Below are 21350 nucleotides of genomic sequence, written 5' to 3'. Positions count from 1 at the left end.
AAGATGGTTTGGGAATAAAAAATATGGAAATGTGGAATGAAGTGTGTTGTCTAAAGCTTATTTGTCTACTCTTCTTCAGGGAAGGGTAGGGTAACATGTATAAGCAAGTGGTCGTCCAAGGTAGCCTCCGCAACTTTTGGATCATGAAAGGAAACAAGTCTCATTCTTGGCTACGAACACGTTACTTTAATTGTTGCATGAGATGTTTCCATGGACAAAACTAAGGGGTCGGCAGTAGGTTCTGGACTGACCATTGGTCATCTTTTGGTAGTCTTCGATGTATCATTTGAAATGGTTCGGTAAAAACAGGAATCGCACCCACACCAACACTTTGCTTCTATCTATAGCAAAGGACAGTGGCACTTTCACCTGATAGATCAGAGAATCAACTATCCATACAAATACACTTTGACAACGTTGACTATAACTCAATAGCCCGATTATTATGAATGGGAAGTGGATGGAAAAATCTGCAACTGCTACTCCACAAGGGTAATTTACAGCAAACTCAGGGGATATATATGCCAACTGTGCCTTGGTCATTACTAGTCTGGACCTCCTAGGTAAATCCCAAGACAACTTTTTTACTTGTTTTTTTATGTTGAATATGTGCCCAACGAGGGATATAATAACTGCTTGAGGTATGTAAGTGAGCCCGGCTTGTCTCTTATGCAATGCTACTACTGAATCAAGAAACCATTTACTGTTTGAATGTGGTTTCAATTTTTCTGTTTGGACTATTACTGCAACCAGGTGTGGACTGGTACCTTGCGCATGTTGGCAGTAAACGATCAATCAGTTGTAGGCGTTCCTTCGAGTTAAATAAAAAATGGTAAGCTATCAACTTATTATACAGAAAATAAAAGCTAAGATTCGTAAAGACAAAATGAACCTATAAGAAGAAGAAAGAAAGATAAGAACACCAAGACTGGAATATGATTATTGATGGGTCCAATGCCAAATTGCCAATGGTCCTCTTCCTTTCTCTTTTTGGTTTACTGCGACTCGTTATTGCACAATAGTTTTTTTTGTCAAGTCAAATCCGGTTTGATATTTACTTCTGGTTCAGTTCAATCCATTTATACTCTTTTTGGCAGGAAATAGTAAAGAAATAAAACATCAAAGCTAAAAAAGTGAAAGAGAGAAAAGGCAAAAAAGAAAGAAGAATAAAAGAGGAGAATAAATCTTTTATATTACAGTTGATAATGGATCACAGGTTTCATTCCTTGATTACAAGCATCCAACCTGCTCTCTAAACACTTTCCAGCAAGATCATTAACCCATCATTTATTACATAACAAACCCCACTTAATTATATATCCAACTATACCCCCTCTTTCTTTCTTTTTTCTCATTTCTCCTTCTACATATCTGTCTACTATAACATTAATGAGTTTTGGCATTTTAAAATAAAAAGGAAAAATACAGAAATATGTATCTGTAATCATTTTTTTTGTAAAATGAAATAAACGAGCATGTGATGATAATGAAGCAGAGAGAGAGAGAGAGAGGTTATTAAGTGGAATCATCAGCGTGAGAGTTTTCCTTTTTCACCCTCGGCTGTATCCCATAATAACCAACGTACCACTTGACGAACTTCCTCAACCCCGTCGCGAGATCCGTCGTTGGTTTATACCCGAAGTCTCTATACGCTAAGCTCACATTCGCATGCGTGTAAGGCACGTCACCGTTTCTCGGCATTTTGATCAGATGCTTCTTCGCTTTCGTCCCCAACAACCCTTCCAATATCGAAACCAGTCTCCCGACAGGAACCGGAGAAGTGTTCCCGAGGTTGTAAACACGTAACTGAGCCGGCCCTCTCTTCTTTCCGCCGCTTCCGGTGCTTTTCTCCGCCGTGTCTAACGCACCGACGCATCCTTTAACGATATCGTCGATATAGGTGAAGTCACGCGCCACTTCTTGATTTTCTTGAGTTCTATAAATATCTATCGACTTCCCGTTGAGTATGGCTTTAGTGAAAAAGAAGTAAGCCATGTCCGGTCTTCCCCAAGGACCGTAAACCGTAAAGAACCGGAGTCCGGTTAAGGAGAGACCGTAGATGTGATTGTACGTGTGCGCTATCTCCTCCCCTGCTTTCTTCGTCGCCGCGTAAAGACTCGCCGGCTGGTCCGTCCTGTGCTCTTCCGAGAAGGGGTTCTCGGTGTTGAGTCCGTACACGGAGCTGGACGAGGCCCACACGATGGCAGGCTGAGGGTTAGCCGCTTTGGCTACTTCGAGGAGGTTGACGAGACCGGCGATGTTGGAGCTGATGTAAGACTGAGGGTTCTTCATGGCGTAGCGGACTCCTGCTTGAGCTGCTAAGTGGAGGACGTGAGTGAAAGGGACGATTTCGAAGAGCTTACGCAAGAGGGGACCGTCGTTGAGATCGCCTTCGACGATGAACACTTGTTGCTTCTCGAGAAGGTGTTGTCTCGCTCTTTTGAGGGATGTGTCGTAGTAGTCGTTGAAGTTGTCGAACCCTAAGACGCCGTCGCCGCGTTTCCTAAGGGCGATGGAGCAGTGGGATCCGACGAACCCCGCTGCTCCCGTGACTAGGACGGAGAGACCGTGTTGTCGTTTTGCTGTCGAGGATTGTCTCACGCGCTTCTCCCAAGCGGAAGAGGAGGAGGAGAAGATTCCGGTGGATAAGAAGCTGCGTCGGTGGAGATGGTGGGAAGCGGCGGCGCGGCTGTCGGAGAGTGGGTGGTAGTTGAATGCGAAGAGGAGGAGGAGGACGAGAGCGACGAGGAGTGTTGCTCGGAAGAGGACTTTGGAAGAAGCGTTGAGAACTTTGGTGCTGTGAATCTTGCGGAGGTAGCTGTTGCACCTCTCCAGCTTCATCGTCTTGCTTGTATCCACTGTTGTTGTGGATAAGGGCATTTTAGTATTTTGAGTTAGAACTCTTACTGATCTAGATTTGTCAGTGGATTCTTCTCCCTGGATCCAAGAAGGGACTCGAAGAAAAATGTTTAAGATTATTTTTCTAAGGGGAGACTTTGAGGGTTTGAGAGAGTTTGAGCCCTGAAAACTATGAGGGAACGATCTGATGATTATAAAGAGAAAGAGAGAGATTTTGCTGGTCGGAACCCATTTTTTCTGTAATAAATATATATATATATATATATAAAATATAAATAACGAAAATAACGTGTTATTTTCTAAAATAGATAAATAAGTACTGTATTGTTGTATTTTACCACAAAAGACAGTATTGTTGTAGTGGTGATGGTAACGTTGGTTTTTTAACACGAGTGTAATTTTACCCAAAATATAAGAAGGATTTGCTAGTTAGGCGTATGCCACATTGGAGAAAGTTAGATTGTTCTCCATTTCTTACAGGGTTTTCTTTTGTCATCTTCAAAAAGTCTTTGGGTTGTTTATTGTTTTTTTCATCATCACTAGATATTAAATTCGGATTCTTTATCTTTATAGATCCATTATAGTTATGATGTCAAATTGTATTCAGTCAGATTCTCAATTTTATATTTAAAGATAACAAATTAGAAGAGGTTTTGTTATATAAAAATATTATCAACTTCAATTGAAACATTTATTGATAGATATTAGATATAAATAACTTTAGTAAAATCTAATAACATGCAAGTTTATTTTAATAAATGGTATTTTAAAGTAAATAAATTGTAATATACTGAAAGGTTTTCTTAATCAAGTTAGGTAAATCAAAACAGCATTTTTTCTTAACATTTAATCCCAGAACAGCACTGTTCAATATAATAAAAGAAGAAGTATGTGAGGTATGTAAAAATAAGTGAAGATAATATTGAGATTATAAAACATGAACTTAACTAACCGGATTTTAATAGAATAGTAGCGACTATTTTAAGAACATCTCCAAACCATTAAAAATTATTTTAATTTAAAACTGCATTATTTTAATGTGATTTTTGACACTAAGAATGATTCTCTAACTATAACACAAAAATTTCAAACTAAAACTATTGTATAATATTATATATTTATTTTTCTTTGTAATTTATTTAATTGTTTGTTTTATTAACAAAGTAAATATATAATGTTTTAGTGAGTGAATAGTATTTTAATGTAGTGAATAATATCATATCAAATTTGGTGTGAAATTATAACATTGAACTAAAATAATGTGAATTTTACAATTAGATTGAAGAGATTTTATTTTGGCATAAAAATCACATTGAAATATAATTTTAAGGTTAACAATAAAGTGTGCATACTGTTTTTTGTTGATAATAAGAAGAATAATAATTAGTAAAATACAAACCTTTGTTGTCAAAGTATATAGAAAAATTGTAGTTTGTATACAAATTTTATATCTTAATTAAGGGAATACCCTAAATCCATACTATAGTACTTTAGTTGACAGAGAACAAACTTATCACATTATAGGTAGTTTGCTAATTTCATCGAACAAATTCACTTAAGGATATAACCAAATGGTTCAAATAATAAGGCAGTTTAACACATTGGTTAAGCCAGAGGACAACCCCACTTCTGTCTGTCCTGTTGTGTGATGGACAGGAGAGTGCCCATGTGAGTACCTCCACATGTTCGTATGTGTGAACATTTGAGCCAATTTTATTTGCTGACTTACAGTGTTCCTATAGTCATCATATATTGTGAAATTGGGGTGGGATCCACTTATTATAAGAACAGTACAGGTTGAAAATAAACGAAGTCTTTTTAGGACAAAAGCTATAAAATACTAAAATAGTAAGATAGTCCACGCATTTTCACAAGATGATTAAATTCTACGCAAAAATAAAATAAACTTTAAAAGTACATATAGTATATACCAAAGCCAGAAAACAAATAGATAGTTACAGGGGAAAGACTAAATATCAAAGAGAGAAAAGTTCGTCAGTCGTTTTCACCGCTTCCGACCGATGGTGTAGACTTCCACAGTCACCATCTATTTGGATTTTTACCCATTTGCGTTCCTATTTGCTAAGTTTCATCTTTCTAATCTTCGATTTGGTTTTTAGCTTCCGTTGTTGCGCCGATCTTTCGATGGACAGTCGGTTCTAGTGTTCCGTTGTTGGTTCTTTCCGTCTAAAGGAGAACAAGCAGTTTTAAATTGCGTTTTTAGGAGGAGGTTCCCTATGCTCCGGTAACTTTCTCTTTGGTGACTAGTTTGTGGGTTTCAGCTTTTGGTCTAAAGGAGCTCTCGCGTCGACGATGGATGCTCTCCGACGTTTGGAAGCGGTGTTGAAGTAGATGTGGGTTGCGTTGATGCGGTTTGAGATCTCGGGTGAATTCCGATGAAGCTTGCCGGTGGTTTTAAAATGGTTTGGCTCCGAGGATTTGTGGCGACGGGTGAGTTCCGGTCGTGGTCTCCGGAAAAGACATGCAACGGTAGCGCTCGTTGGTTTGGAAGGATCGAGTGACACATGCATCCGAAGGGGTGTGGATTACGACACGTGGTAGGATTTCCCGAGGTGTCGGTGTCGGTGAAGTTTAAGTTTTTGTGGATTTGGGCTGTGGCCCATTTTCTTTCGTTGTATGTTTGACCCAAGTGTGGTATAGGCTTTAACGTTGTTGTTTGTCTGTTTGGTTTGTGGGTTTTGACTCTGTAACTTTTGGACCTTAGGCCATTAATATAATTTCAATATGGAAAAAAAATATATACCAAAGCTGAAAAATTAATGTTAGAGCTAGATCTGATCAGATCAGATCACCACGAGTATCGACTTATTGCAGAATCATGAATAAAGCGATGAATTCAAATCAAATTTTAAAGACTTGCATAGTTATTTCTGCAGTTTGAGTTTCAAGTAGATATACTGATAACTTTTCTTTTCTAGTAACAAAAGAAAAGTCCCAAATACTCTCTCTGACGCTCTTACCAAGACACTCGTGTTTCGACGCCGGTGGAGCGGGAGCTCGCCGGCGTCGCCTCCGTTCCATCTTTTTCATGGTTTCTCTTGCTCCAAGTCAAAGCTCTTGTTCTGTTACTTATTTCGCCTTTACTCAATCATTCATTCTGGATCTTGGTATATCAAAACTGGAGAAAACCTTCGTGGTTTCTGCTCGGGTTTTGGAGACCACCGCACCTACATCCTTCACCGGGGACTCCCGGATATGCGGTACAAAGACCACTTCTCCCCACCTCGACCCACAAAAGGGAGGGCTCTCCCTCTGCAACAGATCTACAACTCGCATCGCTAGCGCAAATGGCTCCTCACTTCACCTCCTTTCCTTCTCCGAGGTCAACTTTCAGCTGCGCTTTAGATCCGAACGGACCTTCATGGGTTGCTCTGGATCTGAACTCTCAGATAAAGCTCAAATTTCAGACGCAAAGAATACCTCAAGCCACCACAGTACATCAACTTCACGCTACAAACGGGACTCCGTATCTTTTCGCGGTGGCTTCTCAATCCCTAACCTTCCAATCTTCACGATACCCTCTCCTCCATCTTGCGCTACTGCCCTTCATCCCGGCGACGAGGTGTGCCCTAATTCCGCCGCACGCACGCTGCTCTTCAAACTCGGATCCGATGAACGTGTTGCTGACATCAGCCCTTCCGTTTCCTCTATATGGGCCAGGCCCATGCCATTTTCAAAAGGTGTCAGCCCACTTTTTATCTCTCAAAATAATTACTTTAAGAGGACCAAGCTCAGAAATTGTCTTTTGGTTTTGGTTTTATTCAATAGTTTGTCAATGAGTCTCGATGGATTCACCGAACCTTTGATCCAAACTATTGTGAACACGAAGTCATATCCTTCAATTCCGAAGCGATCTCTACTTTTGTGGTTGTCAGTGGAATCACCAATACCACCATCTAAGACTTTCTCCATGAGAAATGTCGTGTCTCCTGCTATAAAGCAGATGAAGTTGTCAAAATCTCTAACCGTTTTGTTATCTTGTGGAACGGTCCGTACGGGGCCTGAAGATGCAACGGATTTCGTTTCGACGGTATTCCGAGGTGTGGATTGTCTATCAACGTCACGATCTAATGTGACTAAGTTTCAACTTCCCGGCTTTGCCGTGAACTTTACTTCGACGCATTCGAGTGGTACTCAGATTTCGCTGTCAATTTATCTTAGAGGCTTCTCTACTCTTATCCTTTATGTTGTATTGTTTGCTTGTACTGTTGGTAGATTCAGGATTATTCCTTCTTCAAAGTGTAGTCCGAACGTTTAAGTATTAATGAAAGTGGTGTTACAAAAAAAAAAAAAAAAAAAAAAAAAAGAGTTTCAAGTAGATATATAAACGAGTTCGAAAGAATCAATTCGTTTGAAGCAATATTGTACCCTTAGCTTATATAATTTTGAAGTAGTTTTAAACATTTCCGTAATGGGTTTTCTGTTTACAAAACAGAAGCTAAATGATGATTAAAATAATTGGTGAGCTTGTAACTAAGATCATTACGAAATGGTCGTTGTGGTTAAGGCTATAATACTCTGGACGTAGTATTAAATTCTACACTCGTTACTTGTATTTTCTTTTTCCCATACTTATAGATTCCTAAGATCTGAATTGGAATTACGTAAGAAGAACAATAAGATCTAGATCTGTTATTTGATTTTCTTTCTTTTTTATATAACTCTTGTATAGAAATAATGACATATATCTTAGAAATAATGATGTATTTTATATTAATTGTTATCTTCTTATGTCGGTTGTGATTACTACTCTGTATATAAACACACTTTCCTAAATTTTATATGGTATCAGATCTAATGATTCCTGAACTTAAAATTTTCGCTTCCGCATACAATTTTTTCTACTTCTACCCATGATTAAATACTAGACAATCATGGTTACTACTATTTCTTCTTCTACGTCTGATACAACCGGTTCTCTTACCTCTTAAAATCAATCTTCTATTACTCCTTATAATTTTTATTCTTCTGATAATTCGGGTGCATTGATCACACCCGTTATTCTTCGTGGCGACAATTATTCTGATGATAATATATAAACTCTGATCATATATATCTTAGAGATAATGATGTACTTTATATTGGTTGTTATCTTAACCTGTTATTTTTCGTGGCGACAATTATTCTGATGATAATATATAAACTCTGATCACATATATCTTAGAGATAATGATGTACTTTATATTGATTGTTATTTTCTATTAGTGATAGGTTTAATTCACACCTAAAAGCTAGTTCATGAATGGAGAATTGCCCATACATATATATATTGTCCAAAGATCGATAACACCATCTCTCGAAATGTGGATGGGCAACGGTCCATTGAGAATAGTCTAAACCCAACATTTCGGACATACCACATCAATATAGACCATTTACACATGCTACATAGATATAAAACTATTTATGTGGAAATCATATGTTAGACTTTCACCATAGCTCTCTGATATTATATTAGTGATGAGCATAACTCACATTCAAAATCTAACTCATAAATGGAGAATTGAAGAGGATTGATGACAATCTTAATATCTTCTTACGTCGGTTGTGATTACTGCTCTGTATATAAACTCTGCTACTATGTTAATACAAGACACACTTTCCTATATCTTATATCTGGTGAACTGAACCCTGCTCAATTTATGGTTACATTAATAGAATTCAAAGAATGTGACTTCATCGATAATTAGACGATCGTTTGTTTCAACTAGAATGTAGATAAATATAATACTCTTCACGTTTGTTGCTGATCTTCCGGTGAAATACCTTGACTTATGAGACTCACTTTATTAGATTTATACATTCCTATCTCTATTAATTAATTTAACATGAATCAATTTTGACTAGACATGAAAGTTATTTTTCTTTCTTTTCGTGATCGCGGGTAGGAGTTCTAAACACTAATAAAGGTGGGACAGTGATTTTGTTGACCAATTACATTTGTCTTGGCTTTATGCAAGTTGAAAAGCCCATCACAACTCATACTACACTTCCTTCTTAACATCACAAAACCCTCATCTCTCTATTTCGTCGGCAAAGGCTTCTTTCTCCTTGATTGAAAAGAGACTTTTATCCTTTTAGGATTTTCTTGTCCCATCATCTCCTCAATTATTTTTCATATATGCATTCTTTTCATATATGAAAGGAATATTAAGCAATTATTGCAAATGGGATGTGGTTCTCTTGCCCATGTGCCAGGGCAAAGACAATGACTACTCACCATTAACTATGAAATTGAAATTTTACTAATATAATCAACTATGATGAATCATTAGAGCATCACATTATTCCGACAAAAAAGTTCCACTTTATTTTTGCAGAAAATCATCCTTATTTTACTAACAAGGGAGTGAATAGAAAAACTGATTCTCATTTTGAAAGCTTAAAATCGTAAAAACCAAATTAGTTCCCTATCAAAATGATAATATTTGTTCAATTTATATAAGAAGATTTTTACTTTACAAATGATGTGTGAGAAGTGAGCTTCTAACTCTTACATGGATTCTTGTGAGGAGTGGGGTCTCACCAAGGCCCGTTTCTGCATGCAGTGTTCTAAAATTTTATACCTAGGCAGTGTGAAAAATATCAGGTATAGAAGAGATTTTTTTCTTTTTGCAAATAATGGTTGCTTTACTTGTCGATTTTAGAGAGTTCTCTGAGGAAAGCATGACCGGATCCTGGTTCCAATCCTATCGGTTGCAGAAATGGGACAGATTTATTTTGAGTCTGGCCCAACTAGACTTTTGTTCAACTGATTTCCATTATTAAAGTAAGACAACGACGCATACGAAAGATATAAAGCGCCATGCATCTAAGTTCTAAACACATATAATACAATTATACAAACGACCATATATACTTTCATCTAAAAAGTAATAAGCTAACAAGAAGCTGTGCTGGCCTTGAACAAAAGCGAAACAATCATAGGGCAGCTCCAACTAATATATATTCATCAACCCTAATTTATAGATAATCTTGGTTAATTAGTCTAGTGTTTATTAGCTCATGGATTTGAGTGTTTCTGATGTAGCGGAAGCCTTAAAGATAGAACTAGAGATCCGTTGATTCTTAGAATACCCGGAAAACTAAGATAATCACAAAGATCTTATTTAGTCTAAGAATGCCTAAGATCAATGTCTTCTTAAATTCGTTGAGATCACCAATGATCTACCGAAAACAAAGAACAATAAAGAGAAAACTCTTAACTTTTATTAATCAAATCAAAACTGAATACAACCATAAGCCGACGGCTATATATAAAAAAACCATAAAATCCTAAAATATTAAAGATAATTATCTAAAATAATTAATAAAAACAATAATAAGATATTTGGAATATTTTCAAAATATCTATCTACATCATTCTCTCTGGGTTGGAGAAGATTCGTCCTCGAATCTTGTTCGTAGTCTTTGAATCCATCTTTTTTTCCAAGAAAAACTCTTCCTCGAATCTTCAATAGCATGTTTTGCACGACTTTTGCACGGATCTGTTTATAACATGAATATTCACAAATCCGTTTTTGCACAAACTTTGTACGCAGTAGATCATGCACGAAATCTTTATCAACACAATTCCGCCCTATTTTTGCACGGCTCTGATTTTCAAAAGATCCCTCTTTGAAGACAAACTCAATAACTTGAACATCATCTTCATATACGTCGTAGATCGGATCACCATAAATCTCTCGGTAGATCTCATGGTTCTCTTCTCTCTCAATAAAAGGACTTTCGCCCCGGATAAGATAGATGCTAATACTCACCATGACATCCAGAATCGTTCTTCGATTGAGAAACCAAAGAAACGCGGCTCTGATACCACCTGATGTAGCAGAAGCCTTAAAGATAGAACTAGAGATCCGTTGATTCTTAGAATACCCGGAAAACTAGGATAATCACAAAGATCTTATTTAGTCTAAGAATGCCTAAGATCAATGTCTTCTTAAATTCGTTGAGATCACCAATGATCTACCGAAAACAAGGAACAACAAAGAGAAAACTCTTAACTTTTATTAATCAAATCAAAACTGAATACAACCATAAGCCGACGGCTATATATAAAAAACCATAAAACCCTAAAATATTAAAGATAACTATCTAAAATAATTAATAAAAACAATAATAAGATATTTAGAATATTTCCAAAATATCTATCTACATCAGTTTCTTTCATTTGTTTGATTTTCTTAATTAACTAATTACTTGATAAATCCATTTTTTTTCTTTGTTGTGGCCTTTATAAGTTCATGACTCTATCAGTAGAGTGCAACAACCTTCTATAATTGGAAATTCTACGATGAGAAAATCCGATTTAGATCGGGCGAATAGGTTAAAGATGGACGACTCGAACACAATATACAGTTACAAATCTTTAAAGCCTATTATTCATTGATTCAGCTAAGCGACAGAAACCTATAAACTACGTATGTAGGTTTAAACTATAGATGGGCTTTATAATTAGACAAAACCCAAATAGAGTAAGCAAAGGAGAAAACTTAATAGGCATTGAACCGAACGTGGTGTACACTAGGGTTTTGGGTTTTACCATTCAAAAAGTGGGTTTAATAGACCGGGGGCACAGATCTGCTGGTAGAACCCGGTTTGGTTTAAATCCCTAACGAGCTTGTTCTTGTTACTATTGCAAAATCGACGACGAGAGAGACGTGGTCAGCCATCGACTCCCAGGTATCTTTTTTTCCAGACATCTAAAAATGGCTTTCTCCACCAAACTCGCCGTCTTACAACAAAACACAAGTGTTTCACTGACAACAGTGCTCGGTTCACTCCGTTACATTTCCACAAAGCTCTTCGTTGGTGGTAATAAAGTCTAATCAGATGGTTTCATTTCACTGCAATCTCTCTCTCTGTCTTGTATAACAGTGTTGAATGCCTTTGGTCTCAGGCCTATCACCCGGAACTGACGACAGTTCCTTGAAGGACGCTTTCTCTACCTTCAGCGGAGTCTCAGATGGTAAGCCCTGGATCTTTCTTTTCACCTGTTCTGTAATAGAATGGATCTTTGCTCTGGTGTCCCTCGGAGTAATCATTTTCAGTCTTGTCGTGTTCTATGCTTCTGTAGCAAGAGTGATGACAAACAAAGTGACTGGGAGGTCTCGAGGTTATGGATTTGTTAACTTCATGAGCGAGGATTCTGCTAAATCTGCTATTTCAGCTATGGATGGACAGGTTTAGAATACAAAAGGAATCATCTACCTATCATATATTAAATTTTTATTTACTGTGCTGTATTGTTAATTTGTGGTTTGATTAATTAGGAGTTGAATGGGTTTAACATCCGTGTGGATGCTGCAAAAGAATGGCCAAGCTTGCCTTTGGGAGAGAGTGTAGAGGATGAGAAGAAAGGCAATAAGATGGTGGGGAGCCGATCTGTATGGAAAGATCCGTTCGTCGACGCCTTCTTGATGAAGAAGAAAAACGCAGCTCTGAACAGGAAGATATGGTCAAGGAGATCGACGATTCTGCCAGAGTATGTTGATTCGTCTGTGAGGATCTACAATGGGAAGACTCATGTGCGTTGTAAGATCACAGAGGGGAAAGTTGGGCATAAGTTTGGAGAGTTTGCGTTTACGAGAAAAGTGACCAAGCATCCTAGAGCCAAGTAAGTGTAGTGAAGTGAAGTACGTTCTTGAGAATGATCTTTAGGATGCTCATTTTTTCGAAAGATGAGAAACTTTTGTAAGCCATTGATCATTGAAAGTGTTTTCTCTTGTTGTTCATGATTCTTAGGTAGTGATTTTTCGAGATGTGGAAAATCAACTTTAAATCCATCATTTCATCTACATGAAGATAGTTCTTTGACAGTGATTTCAATTAGTAAATAAAATTCAAGGTTGTAAATTTGATTACTATAGTTATAGCAAGTACAGGAATCAAATTACATTATATAATTAATCAAAGTAAATTAGGCGTTTTTTGAAAAATATGTAAATATACAGCTTATTCAGTTTAGGATTTGACAATTTAAAAGGTTGGATAGGATGTCAGTTAATCTTGGATAAAAAATATATTTTCTCAGTTTCAAAGTCTTAAAACATAAATTGAAAAGTATACTACAGTAAGCAGCCAGCAAATTGACATTTCAACAAGAAATAGCGAGTGGAGTATAATCACGTTTAAAAGAAACTTTGTGAGTGTGGTAGTTGAACTTGAAATTGATGACTATTCTCACCGAACCACAAAATGCCAAAAGTTATTTTGGAGTGCCGATTAATTTCGTATTAGTTTTTCAAAAATAAAAAAAAATTTGTTAAAATACACTTTCGATTAATTTTGAAATTATATGTATATAAATATGTTGAAAAAATTATATAAATTATACATATACATTCAATTGAATAAGAACCAAATTTAAAAAAAAAAACGAAACTGAACTAAATTCATAAAAAATCAAATAGTTCATATTAATTTAAATGTAAAAGATTAAAACCAAATCGAAAATCAAACGAGTATCCAAATATTTTAAATATAAAGATATTAATTAATTCTGATTTTATATATAGAATAAAGTTATAAATAAAATATCTAAAATCCTGAATTATCTTAATATTTTTTTTGGTTTTACCGGTTTAATCCAGAATTTCAGAATTTTTTTTTTATTTTTTGGCTTTTAAATTCGAACCAGACCCAAACTATTTCTAATTCGGTTCACTTTAGTTTTAGTAAAAAATAGAAACCCAACTTAAATGATATTATTCCAACCGATACAAATTCTAAACACTCCAATCCTAGTGACTTAAAATTGAATAACTACGAAAATCAAAAACCCAAAATATGGCACTAGTGATGATAATATGTAAGTAATTTTTGTAAAACACCTCACAAATAATCTGTAGAGGTGTATTTGTCAAAGCTGATGACGAGATGAAAACATTTAAAATGAGTATTTTTGTTCTATTTTCATTTGGAAATATCATATTCATGTAAACTTTTTTTTCCATTTTAAACATCATTGTTGTTTCCTTAGTAATAGTATCTACGTTTTCCCACCAGTACATATTCATACTAATATTTTTCTCAAAAGTAAAATCGAAAACAGAATTGCCACCCTTTTCGGAAAATATATAAGAAAGATGAAAAGTCTGATTCTTTTACCAGATCCAACAAACTCTCCCAACAACTAATCTCAGCCGTCCATCTCACTCCCGCTATAATCTATTTAACATCACAACGCCACCTTTCGTTTCTCCTCGCACACATTTGAAAAATTCAAAACAATGGCGTTGCTTGTCGAGAAGACGTCGAGTGGCCGTGAGTACAAGGTCAAAGACATGTCTCAGGCCGACTTCGGCCGTCTCGAGATCGAGCTCGCCGAGGTAGAAATGCCTGGACTCGTCTCTTGCCGTACCGAGTTCGGACCTTCTCAGCCACTCAAAGGTGCTAGAATCACCGGTTCTCTCCACATGACCATCCAAACCGCTGTTCTCATCGAGACGCTAACCGCTCTTGGCGCCGAGGTCAGATGGTGCTCGTGCAACATCTTCTCCACTCAGGACCACGCCGCAGCCGCGATCGCTCGTGATTCAGCCGCCGTGTTCTCGTGGAAAGGGGAGACTCTTCAGGAGTACTGGTGGTGCACGGAGAGATCTCTCGACTGGGGTCCGGGAGGTGGTCCCGATCTGATCGTCGACGACGGTGGTGACGCCACGCTCTTGATCCACGAAGGAGTTAAGGCTGAGGAGATCTTTGCCAAGACTGGTCAGTTCCCTGACCCGACTTCCACGGACAACCCTGAGTTTCAGATCGTGTTGTCGATCATTAAAGATGGTCTTCAAGTTGATCCTAAGAAGTACCACAAGATGAAAGAGAGATTGGTCGGTGTTTCCGAGGAGACGACCACTGGTGTTAAGAGGCTTTACCAGATGCAAGAGACTGGAGCTCTCTTGTTCCCTGCCATTAACGTCAATGACTCTGTCACCAAGAGCAAGGTATCACTTCCCATGTGTCCCCATTATAGCTTATATAAGACTAGATCTGACGTTTGTATCGTACTCTGTGTAAATTAGGTCTGTGAATTCTGTTTTCGGTTTGGTTTGGATCTATTATTTTGTTTTTTTTTGGTATAAAATATAAAAACCTTTTGATTATTTATAAATATGAAAAATATCGGGTAATTCAAATAGTTTCATATAATTCAAATAAAATATTTGGATAATTGGATAAATTCGATTTTGATAGTATTAGATATTTAATTACATAAATTTTGGGTTTATATATTATACTTTTATGTATGATTATTTTGAAACTAGATATAACTAGTACTTTTATGTATATAAATTATATTTAAGATATGAAAATACTTATTTGGTTTTCAGTTTTTTTTTTGTATAAAAAACATGAACTGTTCAATGAGTTCGTGTCTGGTTTGGGTATAGGGTATAAATGCTCAGCCTAGTGTCAATACCATGTCTCATCTACCAAAACGACGTTGGTTTTATGTTTCATATTTTTGAAACAAGATCTCTGTTTCTTCAGCTGTAATTCTCTGTGTTGTATCACTGATAATTGAGTTGCTTGCAGTTCGACAACTTGTATGGATGTCGCCACTCTCTCCCTGATGGTCTCATGAGAGCCACTGATGTCATGATCGCTGGAAAGGTCGCTGTTATCTGCGGTTATGGTGATGTCGGAAAGGGTTGTGCTGCAGCCATGAAAACCGCTGGTGCCCGTGTCGTAGTGACTGAGATCGATCCAATCTGTGCCCTTCAGGCACTCATGGAAGGCCTCCAAGTTCTAACCCTTGAGGACGTTGTCTCTGAAGCTGACATATTTTGCACCACCACTGGAAACAAAGACATCATCATGGTCGACCACATGAGGAAGATGAAGAACAACGCCATTGTCTGCAACATTGGCCACTTCGACAACGAAATCGATATGCAAGGACTTGAGACTTTCCCTGGTGTGAAACGCATCACCATCAAGCCACAGACTGATAGGTGGGTGTTCCCTGACACAAAGTCAGGCATCATTGTGCTAGCTGAGGGTCGTCTGATGAACTTGGGATGCGCCACTGGACACCCGAGCTTCGTGATGTCGTGCTCGTTCACCAACCAGGTGATTGCACAGCTTGAGCTCTGGAACGAGAAGTCGAGCGGGAAGTATGAGAGGAAGGTATATGTTTTGCCTAAGCACTTGGACGAGAAGGTTGCTGCACTTCACTTGGGCAAGCTCGGTGCTAGACTCACCAAGCTCACCAAGGACCAATCTGACTATGTCAGCATACCCATTGAAGGTCCTTACAAGCCTGGTCATTATAGGTACTGAGAAGAACACAGGACCAAGCGTTGGTTCTCTTTAGGGTTATATGATTAGGTAATTTGAGTTGGTTTGGGTTTGGTCTGGTTGGGGAAATATGTGATATTGGTCTTCTGATGAGGTTGACCAAATATTGGTATGAATAAGTGGTTGTTGTTCTTGGTCTTGAGAGGCTTTTTCTATTTTGTATCATCTCTAAATTAATTTTTGTTTTACACTGTTGTTAGGCTTATTTATGCAATGTTTATGTTAACCAATTTACATTTCGGACTAGTGAGCAAACAAGATACTTGAAGTTAAAGCTACTTTCGGCTTCATATTACAGCAAATCTTATGTCTTCTCTGAATTGTATACCGAGATGGTCAATCCAAACACTCATCTTTTGACCTTAAAATGTTTAGTGTTGTGAAGGAGAAACTGACGTATGAGGAAACCTCAAGTCGAAAACAAATAGTGTTAGATTTTTGCCGAACTTTAGGAAGTGAATATCTTAACCAGAGAGCAGATGATTACTGAGTCTAATTACTGTTTCTATAATAAGCGAACTCTGTAATTGTCTTTTATAACGGCAACAATACATTACTAAGCAATATTTTCTAACAAACCACGAACTTAAGCCATGATTCATTTGAAACTCATTTAGTTCAATGGAGAACCTTTTTTTTGTATAACAGTTTATGGAGAACCACCCAATAGTCAGGTTCGTGAACTTACAACTTTACAAGAACGACCAAAACAAGCTCTTTCTAACTTCATGAGAGAAACAATAATTATTTTGCAGCATATGTACTCATCTCAATTGCTAGTTCTCTCCGGTCAACAAATTAAGGTCTTTATATCCAATCTATTTTTTTTTGAATGTAAAATTTATTCAATCAAAATTTTTTTACATCAAGTAACATAATTGAAACTACTAGATAGAACATAATTTAAAACCTATCTCCAACTTCTATCTCCCAAACAACCCTTTCCTACTTACAAGAAGCCAAATAAACTCAAATTTTTCCCTCAAACTTAACCATGTGACACAAGTCAAGTTTGGGAGGCTATAAGATTTTTCTCATTAAAACCCTCATTAGAAAAAACCCAATTGGGACAAAACTCTAATTGGAAAAAAAGAGTAAGAAAACTCATTGCATGGAGACAAAAGAAAACCCAACCCAAATTATGCATCTTAACCGCAAATGCACAAGCCCTCTTCAATATACTGCTGCCTCTTCCCCTTTCCCTGCATATAGCTTCAAACATATTTGTTTATCCTTACAAACCTTCCATAACTTCTACTTCGCCCTTCATCACTTCAATTAAGATAGGTTTTGGGATCTTGAACCGAACCAAACACACAAGCCATCCTCAAGATACTTCTGACCCTTTCCTTTTACTGCAAGCAGCTTCAATCTTATTGTTTGTCCATACTCTTAATCATCACCTTTACATCCAATGGTTCTTCTCCATGGCGACGAGCATTTCGTTCCCTCCATATATTATGTAGCAATGCTTGGAACGTGTAACGAAGGATGAATTATTCTGTGGAATTGAGACTAGAATCTGGGCTAGAGACTGCTTCAATAATCTCATTCCAATCATAAGTGAGGTATGTCATTCCAAACTTTTCCAGAGTACTGACACTTGAAAAAAAAATGTGGACACGTCTCCTGCTCTTCATTACATAGAACACAAACTGGATTCGCAGTAGGATTCCACTTCGCCATTCTATCACAAGTTTGCATTCTATTTTTTACAGCCACCCACATCATGAAAGACAATTTAGGAGTAGATTGAGGAAACCACACACCCTTATGCCATAAGCAAATAGGCTGTGCCTCTCATATAATTCCAAGTCTTTTTTGCTGAGAATTTATTTGCAAACCTATTTCCATCTTGCCTCCATAAAGATCCTCATCACTATGCGTATTCCTCGTTTATATCCAATCTAGAAATGTAAGTTCTCATACAACATACATAAAACCATTTCAGTTATTAACAAACCCATACCAGAAACTTCTAATTTTGGTCCATACCTACCCCTATACAAGCTTAATCTCCCCCAATTTTATCCTAACATTTCCACAATCTTCAATCTATCAATCCACTCAACAGTTCCATCAACAAAGGACATGATATAATAAGAAATATAGAATGATGCATAAATGTGGAGATTATATATACTTTTGTTATCCATGTGAGTTGCATAATAGTTGAGCAGCGCTAAATTTGCAGTAATGCTTATAAATGTTGCGTAAGCCTTCCTACACAGATCCACCGACTGATCTTCAGTTAATTGTTTTTGTCACGTTTCATATTGTATACATATTAACTACTACTACTATATTATTTTAATTTTGAAAGAGTACTGCGCGTTTAATAAGATAGATTTAGAATAGTTGACCCAGCAGGAACCTTCAATTCTATTCTAGGCTGGTCAGCTACTGGGCATGGGTGTTCGGTGGCTCATTCGGTTTTGGTTCAGTTTCGGATTTTTCGGTGTTATATTCATAAATACCATTCGGTTTTTACTAATTATCGGATCGGGTTCGATTCGGTTTCTTTCGGATTTGATTCAGATCAGATTTAATCAATGTTTAAAATCGTCCAAAATATATATTTTTAAACCTTAAAAATTGACAATTTTTTTTCAAAATACATAAATTATTTACAAATCTAATTAAAAATTAGTTAAATTATCTAAATTAACTAAAATATTCATATTAAATAACAAATAAAATGAACTACAAATACTGTAAAATATCTAAATCACTTTAACATATATAAAAATATTAACATATTTAACTAATTTCGGATATTTTTGGATTCTAATTTCGGATTCTCGGGTTATAACCAAAGTCCAAAATAGTAAACTTATAAATCCCGTTCGGATATAAACAGTTCAGATTCGATTTCTTTTTCTGTTTCGGGTTACGGGTTAGGGTCGATATTTCGGATTGAAGTAAAAATGCCTACGCCTATCAGCTACGATTTATCTTTTAAAAATAGACAATGACTTTAGCTTTTCGTTTTATTAGAACAAACTAAAGGTGAGCAGAAATATTCGAACTTTTGAAGTTATTCATGAAAAATGATTTTGTCCCAGTTATTATCCAATTATATTTTGATTTATAGATACACGAATATCCAGTCATCCAAATATTCATTTTTTGATATGAATTTGGTTCCATATGTAACATTTTTTCAACCAAATAATATTAAAATTATGATATTTTATTACCAAAAAAAAATATATTTAATTATAATACTAACTAAAGTAATCAATTTAATATAAAAATATTGTAAAACTTACATAAAATATAATAGCTATATGATTTATATTTATAATCTATAAATATATATATATACTTATATATATATATTAATATATATATTCATATAGCAAGTATAATATTTGTTCTTAATATTTTGTATGTGTTCTTTGATTTTTTACAGATATTACATATTAATAACAACTTTGTTGCTTTGTTTCGTAATTACAAAAAATTAATTTTTTTGTTTAAATGGAAACAAATAACTAATTGAATCAAATATTCCGTATCAATCCCTAAATTCAACATGTGTTTTTACATCTACAAATATGTAATACTATAACATTAAAGAACTATCACATGCATATTTTTAAATGTCATTATTTAAGCCTCTCATTCTCTTTAGATCAAAAATGTGTTTTGACATCTATAAATACCAAACATCTATAGTCGAATTTTTCATCACAATCAAAACAATAAACTCATTTCATTTACTAAATATGGGTGGCCTTACGCGACTTATCGTCGTCCTCTCCATGTTAGCCGCCACAGCTCTGACATCAAAATCACAATTACGTGTTTCCCATCACCAAGACGAACCCACAAAACAGTTCTACACCACTATCGGCATCGGAGCTGCCCCAGAAGCTCCCGTAAACTTCCTCCTTGATCTCGGAACTGACCTCACGTGGGCCAACTGCCGCAAAATCAAATCTTTATCATCTCTCCACCTCGTCAGATGCCAGAGCTCAACGTGCAAGGCCATCCCTGGAAACGGTTGCGACAGCCGAAATACCTGTCTTTACCAGCAACCAAACCCTTTCGGCAAAAACTCCTCCGTTACCAGCCGTGTCGTCCAGGACATAGCCAACAGCCCGACCGTTAGCTTCCGCCCCTTCACATTCTCATGCGCCGCCGCCGCGAAAAGATCTCAAGGCCTTCCTCCTCCGATGGCCGGAGTTCTTGGTCCACGAGGAGTATACGTTTTGGAGACAGGTCACGAAGAAGTTTAACATCATCCCGCATTCTCTCTTTGCTTGCCTTCTTCCGGCACTACCGGTAACCTATACATCGGCGGCCTTTCTTACAGTGTCCCAGTTCTGCGACGGTGATGAGAGTTAGCTCAGGAGACTATTTATGGTGGTTCAATCTATCTACGTTGACGGGACTCTTTATCTTTGAACCCCTAGTTTACTGAACGGGGGGAGCCAAGTTAAGCACGTGGTTCCGTATACCGTACTACACACTGATATCTACAATGCTCTTGCTCAGTCTTTTACACTCAAGGCTAAGGTAAACCAATTAAAAACTATGATTCTATTATTCAGTACTTGAACTAGGATTTTTTTTTTTTTAATAATATACTACTTCGTACAATTTTATTTTTACTTAAAAACAGTAGATGATAATTCATATATAAATTGTCTTCTTTTTTTTTGACTGAATATAAATTGTCTTATTTATTACATGTAGTAGGAAAATGGTCTTTTTGCTTTTTTTTTAAAGGAATTTTTAAAATTTTCTATTTTACTTGGGTTTTGACTTTTTGTCACCATATCACCTAAATCTGAAATGAAACTTTGTTGTTAAAAAACGACGATAATTTAAAAAAAAAACTTAGCATTTTTTATATTTTGTATTTTTTTTTTCTCGGCATTTTTTTATATTTTGTTATGGGTTGAATACAGGCAAACGGAAGATCTCAAGTCCCATCGGTGGCGCCGTTCAAAAACTGTTACGACGCACGGGCCGCCGCAGGAAAGAATACGCCGGTGATAGAGTTTGGGCTACCGGGGAATATGAGGGAGGTGAGGTGGACATTCCACGGGACTAATACGTTGGTGAATATCAACAAGAAGGTGATCGTTTGGCTTTCATCGATGGCGGAAAGAAACCGAAAGAGAATATTGTGATTGGGACATATCAGCTTCAAAATTATA

The 21350-nt window shown here is 36.6% G+C and overlaps 3 protein-coding genes and 1 pseudogene across 3 annotated transcripts; 3 read left to right on the top strand and 1 right to left on the bottom strand.

The window, feature by feature from the left end:
* Nucleotides 1-1172: 1172 nt before the first annotated feature.
* On the bottom strand, nt 1173-3076 carry LOC130504123 (UDP-glucuronate 4-epimerase 6-like). Its single transcript, XM_056998706.1, has one exon. It carries the CDS (start codon nt 2878-2880, stop codon nt 1516-1518), a length of 1365 nt encoding a protein of 454 aa, XP_056854686.1. The 5' UTR covers nt 2881-3076; the 3' UTR covers nt 1173-1515.
* Nucleotides 3077-11369: 8293 nt separating this feature from the next.
* Nucleotides 11370-12735, top strand: LOC108859257 (40S ribosomal protein S19, mitochondrial). Its single transcript, XM_018633144.2, has 4 exons — nt 11370-11694; nt 11780-11848; nt 11957-12063; nt 12153-12735. The coding sequence occupies exons 1-4, from the start codon at nt 11589-11591 to the stop codon at nt 12498-12500; spliced, it is 630 nt and encodes a 209-aa protein (XP_018488646.1). The 5' UTR covers nt 11370-11588; the 3' UTR covers nt 12501-12735.
* Nucleotides 12736-14070: 1335 nt separating this feature from the next.
* On the top strand, nt 14071-16371 carry LOC130504124 (adenosylhomocysteinase 2-like). Its single transcript, XM_056998707.1, has 2 exons — nt 14071-14822; nt 15415-16371. The coding sequence occupies exons 1-2, from the start codon at nt 14112-14114 to the stop codon at nt 16159-16161; spliced, it is 1458 nt and encodes a 485-aa protein (XP_056854687.1). The 5' UTR covers nt 14071-14111; the 3' UTR covers nt 16162-16371.
* A 3539-nt stretch (nt 16372-19910) lies between these two features.
* On the top strand, nt 19911-21346 carry LOC108856251 (probable aspartic proteinase GIP2; annotated as a pseudogene).
* The last annotated feature ends 4 nt before the right edge of the window (nt 21347-21350 follow it).

Source organism: Raphanus sativus, unplaced genomic scaffold (assembly GCF_000801105.2).
Source record: "Raphanus sativus cultivar WK10039 unplaced genomic scaffold, ASM80110v3 Scaffold1366, whole genome shotgun sequence".
NCBI classification, from domain to species: domain Eukaryota; kingdom Viridiplantae; phylum Streptophyta; class Magnoliopsida; order Brassicales; family Brassicaceae; genus Raphanus; species Raphanus sativus.
Note: the sequence above shows the minus strand (reverse complement) of the source record. Positions and strands in the feature narration are given on the sequence as shown.